Raw genomic sequence first — 9,926 nt, 5'->3', positions numbered from 1 at the left:
TAAGGCGGCTGAATGCCATTTCTGCAAGAAACTGGAAGTTTCTTTGATGCAGCTGGTGATTTGCAGCTTGGAGTTAAACAGCACCTACAAACTTCCCAGGAAACGTTCACCGTGATTTCAGGAGTCCCGTCACACCGGCGGCATCACCGTGATGTATGTGCAGAACAGGAGTCGCCGAGGCTAATGATACTGGGAGCTGCCATGCTTTGGGCTTACCTGCCAGGATGGATTTAACACTGTCGAGGGTTAAACAACAGCAGACCCTGATGGGTACGTGGTACACAGAGTAGTTTTAAGGTGCATCACCTTCCCGGCCCCTTGGCTGGCAGTTTTCCCACAGATGTATTTTATAAGCCATGGGTTTCTAGAAAATTTTTACCATGACGTAAAGAGAATTTTCAAGTGAGCAAACTGGAATTCTAGGTGGATTCTTGACTTATGAATGACTCATTTTGGCAGGCACAATTTGACTATTCAACTGTACCAACTCATGGATTTCTCTGTAATCATGAATTAATTTGAAAGTTGTGTCTTCACTACATGTTTCAAAGAGCTGAGGAGTAAAGGGAAATACACCAAATCAGTAAAAAAACTACGGCTGTAGTACTATGGGTTAATATATGCTAACAGGGTGATAGCCTGTTAGTATATTGACAGGCTGACTTCATGTGACATAGTATTTCCAGTACTTCAGTATTTTAAATTACATACTATTATGAAGAACACAGGGAAAATAGTAATCTGGGCAAAATCAGAAACCATGAAGCCTAATTCAAAAATTACAGGAGCAAGAAATAAAAAGAATTTTACAGCTTACTCTTAACTGCAAATATTACATCATTTTATAGTAGTACTGTAAAACAATAGCAGTGGAAAGAATTCATATGACCTAAAGACAGGATGTTTTTTGTCATTTGGATTCAGACATCAGCATAGTGGTTTTCTGTCAAAACCTTCAGCTACACAAATCAGTTGCATGTGTTCCAGATTACAGTGTTCTGTAAATAAATTTTAAAAAACCCATAAATATTTTAAAAATTAAATCAGAAGTTGTGTTTACTACCAGAGGTACTTTGTTTCGTAAGGAGTTCACTTAGACAATGTAGTTCCATTGCCTTTTATTAGGTTTGCATGGCCAGATTTTGGTAATAGGGGCACTGCAGGTGTGCCCTTATGAGAAGCTGCCAAAAGCTTCTCCTGTATCCCACAGAGCTGAAGCCAGCCAGCTCCCAGATAGACCCACCAGGCAAGGCTGAGCACCATCAGCAATGGCAGCATCACCTCTGGGATGACAGATTTAACAAGGGAGAAATAGATCCTGAGCATCCAGGGAGATTGCAGCCAGAGAGAGGTGTGAGAGGAGAAGCTCTGCAGACACCAAGCTCAGTGAGGAAGGAGGGGAAGAAAGTGCTGCAGGCTCTGGAACAGAGATTCCCCTGCAGCCCAGGGAAGTCTCTGGGGAAAGAGATCCACTTACAGCCCATGGAGGAGCCCACACCAGAGCAGGTGGGTGCCTGTAGGAGGCTATGACCCCACCGGGGGCCTGTCCTGGAGCACTCTTAGCAAGACTTATGGAGAACCCACACTGCAACAGGTTTGCTGGCAGGATTTGTGATCCTGCAGGGGACATGCCCTAGAACAGGTGGTTCCTGAAGGGCTGCACCCTATGGAAGGGACCCACACTGGAGCAGTTATTGAATAACTGCAGCTTCTCTAAAGGAACAATACTGGAGAAATCCGTGGAGGACTGTCTCCTGGGAGGAAGCACCCCATTCTGGAGCAGGGGGAAGAGTGAGAAGCCATCCCTTCAGGGAGGAAGGAGCAGCAGGGACAACGTGGTGGGCTGCAATTCCCATTCACTCACGCCCCCTGCACCACTGGAGAGTAGGAGGTAGAAAATTTGTGAGTGGAATGGAGCCCAGGAAGAACAAAGATGGTGGGGAAAGGTACTTTAAGATTTAAGTTTAGGTCTCATTATCCCACTCTGATTTCATTGGTAATAAAATAAACTAATTTCTCTGAATGGAGTCTGTTTTGCCCTTGACAATAATTGCTGAGTAATCTTTCCTCATACCTGTGAGCCTTTCCTTGTGTTCTCTCTCTCCTATCCAGATGAGGAGGGGAGTGACAGAGCAGTTCTGGCTCCTGCATTTTCCTAAATAATTAGATTTTTCCATTTCAAGCCCCTGGGGTCATTTATTAGTAGCAGATAGCATCCTATAGCATAGCATATAGCTTTGGAGCCCACATGTATGTGTGTACATGGCAAGGCAATACAGGAAGTATTAAAAATATGGCATACATTTCCCTCCCCCTTAGAGTTAGAAACCTCTGCACAGATGGTTAGAGAGGAGCTAGGTGATACACATCATACCAAACTGACTTAACACAAAAACACCATTAATCCTTCTTTCACAAAATTCAGTAGATTTTAATGACAGTAATATTCACAGGCCCAATATATGTATAAATTACTAGTTTACGGAGGCAAAGCAAACCCTACTGCACAGACTGAGATTTTTCCTGTCCTGACTTGCTATTTGTACAGTAGGCCAGCACACAAATACCTTGGAGATTTTGAAGTATTTCCAAACAGGAGGCTGACCTTGCTAGTGCTTCCAGCCAGAATACATTTCAACTCAGTTTGCCATATGTCAAGTGTTCATACAGCTGCCATGTGCTACACACCTCCACCATGTGCCTCAGTGGGAATTTATCTCCTTATCAGTTCTCTCAATACTGTATCTAAACTCAGCCTTTGATGATAAAATTTCCCTATATGTTTCCTACATGATAGTTAAGTCTGGGGCTACAGTATTAGCTAGCTCAGTGTAGATTACATATATAATACAAAAAAAAATTGTGGAAGAGAAGTAAGTCATTTCTGCTAGGTGTCGCTGAGGAAAAGCTGGATAGCTGCCCTTGCTGTATACAGGATGGGCCAATTCATAGGATCCAATCAAGGTCTACCTCTTAAAGATCCTTTTATGGATCTTTTCTTTTAATGGAAATTAAAAAAAAAGGATTTGTAAATAGCTTTCTCAGTACATACTTATCCTTTCAGCATAACTATTAGAAAGCAGACAGCTGAAGCTTGAAATGGCCCACCCTAATCTAGGCATAGATCACAACATCCAACAGGAGTCAAAATGCCATCTGTAAAAGCATCTATAAGCAGGTGCTAAAGGACTACATTGACAAGATGCACTTGCTCACATAATTTATACATCAATGTAATACTGTACTGGAAAGTTCCAGGGCAGCTCTGGTCTGATATAGAGCTAGACAGGTTCCTGCTTTTCTGCAAAGTATTATGGGGGGCTTGGATCTTCAGAGCTGTGTTATGATCCCAGGGTCTTCATCAATCCTCAGATACTTTCCACTTGCACGTTCCTTGAGTGCCCAGTCATGGAGGAGGCTGTAATCATAGTGCTCCTCATCCACTCGTTTTAGAAAGGCCAGTCCAGAAATGGCCTGCCACTCCCTGAGAGATGGGATACGAATTTCCTTTACATTCTCACTTCCTGGGACAAAGCCAAAGAACTTCCTTACATGCTGCATGGCATAGAGCCTGGAGTGCTGCTCTGTGGCCTCATCAAAGAGCTCCTGCTCGTTGTGGACATAGCTGCTCCAGTATCTGAAATGCAGAAAGCTGAGTGGGGAGAAACAGCCTGCCAAGCAGTAAGAAAGGAACACAGTGACGACTACCACAGCAATCAGAAGCCAGCCAGCCACCTTACCAAAAAAAAAAAAAAAAAAGGAAAAAAATTGTTAGAGCTGAAAATACTGACAATGATAACTTTTCAAGCACCAGAAAAATCCATAGGATTATCTTTACTTGCTTTTCCTACTTTTCCTAAGTAATAGCATTAACAAGGTATAAGCCTGGAAAGCATTTGCTCCCACCAAACCCAGTCCATGCCTACTGAAGGCAGACATGAAGTAAAATCACTTGTTCCTTTCAAGTTCAAGAAGGATCTGTTTTGTGCAATTTTAAGAATATTGCTTTCTCAGCTGTTATGGTTATAAGATAGGCCATCCAGGTCCTAGACTATATTAGCTTATAGCCTGTTTAAAAACAGTTTTCTCTGATGTGCCAACTTAATGCTTCCCTTATTATTTATGCAGTTATGCAAACTTTTAGAATTGAGTCTAATATAAAACAAAGATTTTACATGGACTCACATGAAGCTCTCACAGCCTGGGCCTCTTAGTCATGTTTCTTCCACTTAAATAAAGAAACTTCATACCTTCCCTGGCTCTTAAGCTTCCATTTGTCTTACTTGATACTACTTTTTCAGGATACTATATGATGAAGAATGTACCCTCAGGTAGCAGGTAACAAATGAGACAAGCAGATACAGCAATTTACATACCTAAAATTCAGTTCCACTTAAAAGAAAAGAACAGGCTTCAAAACACAAAGATTTAGCGCTCAAGACAGAGGACACCGGTCTTGTTTTATCCTAACGCTTTGCCTGCTGAATTAGCTTCAACCTCTCACCATCAGGTTTACAGGCAACAGAAGCAACAGGAGTTACTCACTTGTGACTGGTATCGGAGGAGGAGAATCACTTCATCTCTTGCCCGGGTCAGCTCAGAAGGAACCAGCTGACTACAGGGAAATGTCGCCAATATCCTTCTGCGTTCACTGGCAGTAACATTAGGAGCAGCTCCATAGTAATACACAGGGACATACTCGCTCACAGCACAGATATAATAGGAGCCGTTTATCAGGGTGACTGCAAGCCATGTGACTGGAGCAACCAGTGCCCTCCCAGTGATGCTGCACAGGACAAAGCAGACCAGTTTGCATTTCAGCAACCTGTTTGATGAAGTCACCCTCTCGAAATGAGGCCTCTTGCCCATAACAAGCCTCCAAGTCTGGTTGTTCAGGGCATAGCCAACAATCAGAAGGATCAGTGCAGGCACTCCTAGGAAAGCCAGCCCATAGATAAGGTTCTGTCCAACATGACAGGGACAGCTGAATGTGAAAAAAGAGAAAAGTTGCTGCCCACCAATTGTCAATATCGCAATTACTGCATTGGCAATAATGACCTCTTTGCCTTTTAGAAAAGTTAACCACTTTGGAAGGAAAGTCATTTTAGATCCTATTCTTAACCAAATTCTTTTGATTTAAGTCAGCACTAGCTTTTAGTTACATTTAACTAGCATTAATAGCAGAGCAGAATAAACGTCAACAGCTTAACAAAAATACCACCAAACAACACCAAAAAAACCCTGCTAGTCTTTCTCCTCCATTTTCAGTGGCTTGTTTGCTAGCTTTAAGTATGCTTGCAGACATCCACTGATGTGTTTTAATTGATTCAGTAATTTATCTCAGCTGTTCTGGAAAATTGAGCTTTCAGGCTGTTGCCAGCCCCTTGCTAATTGTGTGAAATTAACAATAAATTCCCCCCACCTTTTGGAAGACATGCAGTGCTATCAAACTGATGGCTAACCCGTCAGGGCTAATTGCCAAGCTGTTTGCCAATCAACAGTAATTAGCAGAAACATGGCATGAAACCAGGAGAAAAAAAAAAAGGAGCCTTCCAGCTATTCTTCATAAAAGATCATCTGAACAAATCCTTAGTAAATGGACTGGTTTTAAAAAAATTAATGCTTTCACTTTAAAATAAACTTATAAAATATTTCATAAGTTGCACAACGTTTGGAATCCCAGTGCTGTTTGTATTTGGTGTCCATTCTGGGGCAAATCATTGTCCAAACACTGGAGTCTGAGAAATAGTTGGATGCTTGATCATGAAAATTTTAGCATTTCGCCGGTAGGTGGCAAGAAGCTGGCATGTCTCTTTTCCTGACAGTGCTGAATGTTTCCTTTGCAAAGTTGGTTGGGGTTTTTCGTTTGGTGTGTTTTTTTGGTGGGTTTTTTTTGTTAGGTTTTTTTTGTGTGGTATTTTGTTTTGTTTTGTTTTATTTTTGTTGAGGGGTGGTGTTGTTTGGTTTTTTGGGGTTTGTTTGTTTGCTTTTTCATAATCTGCAATTCACTTCACAACACGTCAAGCCACCTGGTATTTATATAGTGCATTTGAGATTACAAGTTTTAAGATTTTCAAGTATAGTCAGTCCTATTCCATGGACAGAGATAATTTTTTTTCCATCAAGTGTTTCCACAGCTGGCTTCTGGATATTGGAATATATAACCTGGACTCTGAGCATCTCTTACAAATCAAACCTTAAGCAGGGGTCTGAAAAGCATTTCACTCTGCATTTCATTTCTCTGCATCACTCTTTTTCTATGATCACACTATCCAGTAGTTCTGTGCATTGCATAACCTAGGCTGATCTGAATATGCAACTTCTAATGTTTAAGTACTGAGAAGTCTGACAGTCTATCACATAAACATTCTTACCAAGAAAAGAAAAAAAAATCTTAGCCAGAAAGTTTATGCAAAAATTTGCCTTCCCATTACAGATGTCTATCTCCAGCATGTGTGGACTTGGTTGTGTGATATAATAGTGTCTGCATAGCTTCTTCTCTCCTCTTGCAAATAAGAAATTTAATCTCGAACAGCAGTTTTAGGACCTGTGGTGTCTGCTTGGATGGTAGAGACACTCTCTCAGCTTACACAGGGATGGCATGTTCACTAGGCAAGACCCTGTTCCTCCAGTACACTGTAGGGTGGACACTTGCTTGTCTCATCCCCAGTTGCCATCTGAGAAGGAGGACCTTACTGGTAACTGTCTCTCAGACAATGTGACGCTGCTACACAAAATTAAAATCAATACAGAAACATCCAGCAGCACTTTGTCACAGCTTTTCTGGAACTGGTTAAGTTCTTAGTTGTTTGGACAGAGTAACAGCAGAATGAAATCCCAGGGGTATCTGAATACTGCTCCTTTAAACCTTCATTTTCTTCCAGTATCACAGGATTTTCAGTAACTTTTTTTTGGTACTAGTGACATTATATTTGAAATGAAAAAAAATCAATCTATCAGGCTATTACAAAATTATTTTATGAGAGTCTTCTGTTATGCTTCAGTTCATTTTAAAATATTTGATTGGTTCCTTCTGAGATTTCTTTTGGAACCTGTGTCTTATTTTGTTTATAAGGGAGGAAGGGCCTTCCAAGCATCACTTGTTTACTCAAAAAACACATTAGATGTGAAACTGAAGTGGTATCTAACACTGAAATATTAATAGCCAGCCTAAGGCTGTTGAATGAGGCAATTTATACAATCAATATAACAACTTTGTACTTCTGCATTTTCATTCTTTGGCATTTGCTTTCATGCTCTGCTGTAAATGATCCTGCTGGGTCATCCCATTAGGGAACAAATTACAGGGTTGGATCCAATTAAGAGCTTGGGTGGCACATCAAACCTTTAAGTACTTACCTTTGCAGAGGAATCCAGAGTCCTGAGGTAGATATTTAGGCTCTTTATCCAATGCCCAGGAAGAGTTAGGACTGGATGCAATCCAAAATACCACTACTTGAGGTGAAAGCTGGCTGGCCTGTGAGGCAAAAAGATGCTTATAACTGACATCTGAGGCAAATAGGATCCATGAACAAACCTTAGTCATGGTTTTGCTGTTCATATTGCAGGGCTCTGTCAGCTTGAACTCATTGCCAGTAACCTCACTTATGAGAAGGAGAGATTTTTGTATTTTTTTAAGGAGTGAGAATCATTTGTCTTTTCTTTTAAAACATGGTTATTGGAATACAGATTTCACCTTCCCATACACAGCAAACGGTTTTTATTCTTCTTTTTATTGAAATAAAGCAACCATGGCAGAATAGAGAGGTTGGTTTCAGCTCCTTTCTCCACCTGATCTAGTAAAAACTCACTCACTCATCTCTTTCTAAAAGCTCAGTTATTATTAGTGTTGAGATGTGACTATGCTGCAAAGAAGCTGTGTTCTCCAGCTTTCTTGCTGTAGTTCTACCAGTTGCACCTAGTTTCAGCACAGAGAGTATTTTGATATTTATTGCATTAAAAAAGGACCAGGATTTTGTTACCTGGCCAGGAAAAGGTAGAGAGCAAGAGGGAAGTGATCTTCTATTTTCCATCTGAAGTTCAGGAGACTGCATCCTGGTCTCTATGGTCCTGCACCCGTTTTCATAACTGAGTTAGCATTCAAAAGACCAATGTTCTGTGGCTCATCTAGCTGCATTTTGAGTTCTGTTTTGCATGGAGGTCAAGCCCACCTGTGCATGTTAGAAAGCATGGTATGGAAGTACCTGCATGACAGATTTCCTGTGGGAGTAGTGGGGACCACTGCTGATGTCCTGTGATCTGCCAGGTCACAGTCTGGATACAGGCTACCTTGACTCTTTGGCTTTTGGAGAAGGTCCCTGTAACCAAGACAAGCACCGATGAAAAACAATAATAGGCTTTATGTTAAGGGAAGAATAGAAATCTGTTAATGATTTTTTTTTTTAGAAACTTACATATTTTGCTTCAGAATTCAGTTGTGCTTTATAAGCAAATTTATAAGATTTTAGGTTCCTGCAGAGAGAAGAAAGGAGGCACTCAAAAATCTCAAAACAGTCTCTTGAGAAACATAAACTAACCAAGGAAGTTTCAGCAGGTCAAACAGAGAATGCTTCCCAGGCAGAGCACTACAGTGAAGTGACAGCAATAACATTGCTTTATTTGGAAACATGGTCAGAGCAGCAGCCACGCTGGACTTTTAGTAAAAGTACTCATGTGTGATATGAAAAACCTGTGTTCAGGTTCTTTTTTTCATATAGCTTCAAACTCTCAACACCTACCTTCTTGAGATTTGAAAGAATTCTATTTTCTGTTAGAGAAAATTTAATACAAGGTCTATCCATCTGGAAAATTGAGAGCAAACAAGAGCTTGACCCTGTGTTTTACTAATTTGGACACCTGCCTTTTGTGGTTAATGCATTCTTGTTTTGACTCAAAGAATTTTTTTCTTTTTCTTTTTCTTCTTTTAGGCTTTCTAATTAGACAATATATAATTTATTATTTACCTCTGTGTTGCACTTATCACATACTTACCTCTACTGGTATCAGCTTTCCCATAATAGCCAGTCCATTGCAAGAGACAGGGTGCTGGTGCATGCTTTTATTTGTGCTTTTGAGCCTTAGGATATATTTTGTGATTTTTGTTTGGGTTTCTTTTTTTTTTTTAGTTTGATGGGAATGAAGAGAACTGGTGTAGTCTAATGGTCAAGCACCGTGAAGACTGACCTTGGGGTTGAAGGCTAAGTTTCTGTCCTGAAAAACAGGACAGAAAGGGAGGTGGAGGGTGATTGTAACTTTCTCACTACTCCAATTGCCTTGGATTACTTCTAAGAAGTATATGTTCAGGATTAAAACAGGTGCCAGAATTGTGCCTATCTCTACTCTTTTCACAGGACTGCAAGACAGTCCACCAAGGACTTGTTTCCCTCATTGGAGCCATTGAATCCCCAGTTTATTTGAACACACCATTTCAGCTTCATTTTCTCAATAATGTGCAAACCTTTCAAAATGTAGTACATTCTGCTCAATACATAGCAATACATGTGTGAATGAATTAAACGTGGGCATGTATGCATTTTCCAAAGGATGCTGACGTGTCCTTTCCTTGCATTGCACTGTCTGGTGCACAGGCTTCCCTCATGAGCACGGCATTAGTAATGCAGGCTGAAGTAATTAATCCACATATATTCTGAACCGGATAAATAAGATTGTGTTCATTTATGGGTAGTCTTAAGTGTTTTGTGATGGGTTCACTGAAATTAAATTATGCTGATTATAATCTTTTACAGGTTTTGGTTTGGTTTTTTTTTTTAATGTAATGCAATACACTTTTTTTGTGGAATATGGGATTGCTTTTGCAATGTGAAGCATATTTGGTGCTTGTCACCAGTTGGAGACAATCAGAGAAACAAATCCATCTCAGACTCAATTTAGAAATGGGAGTAACTATCTAGAGAATTGTAATGCCT

General features: G+C 40.5%; 1 protein-coding gene and 1 long non-coding RNA gene across 3 annotated transcripts in view; both read right to left on the bottom strand.

Annotated features, from left to right (window-relative positions):
• LOC136359053 (uncharacterized) overlaps positions 1-9,926 on the bottom strand; it is a 945,479-nt gene that overhangs the window by 601,103 nt on the left and 334,450 nt on the right. The gene's annotated exons all lie outside the window — the stretch shown is intronic.
• On the bottom strand, positions 2,994-5,368 carry CALHM4 (calcium homeostasis modulator family member 4). Its single transcript, XM_066315284.1, has 2 exons — positions 4,546-5,368; positions 2,994-3,735 (listed from the first exon to the last, which is right to left on the bottom strand). Exons 1-2 carry the CDS (start codon positions 5,101-5,103, stop codon positions 3,331-3,333), a joined length of 963 nt encoding a protein of 320 aa, XP_066171381.1. The 5' UTR covers positions 5,104-5,368; the 3' UTR covers positions 2,994-3,330.

This window comes from Sylvia atricapilla, chromosome 3 (assembly GCF_009819655.1).
Source record: "Sylvia atricapilla isolate bSylAtr1 chromosome 3, bSylAtr1.pri, whole genome shotgun sequence".
NCBI lineage: Eukaryota > Metazoa > Chordata > Aves > Passeriformes > Sylviidae > Sylvia > Sylvia atricapilla.
The sequence above is the reverse complement of the archived record's forward strand: the minus strand, read 5'-3'. Positions and strand labels throughout refer to the sequence as shown.

Coding starts and splice junctions, on each gene's coding strand:
- CALHM4 (XM_066315284.1), bottom strand. CDS start 5,103: ATGACTTTCCTTCCAAAGTGGTTAACTTTTCTAAAAGGCAAAGAGGTC. Junction 3,736..4,545: donor TCCTCCGATACCAGTCACAA/GTGAGTAACTCC, acceptor TTTTTTGGTAAG/GTGGCTGGCTGGCTTCTGAT.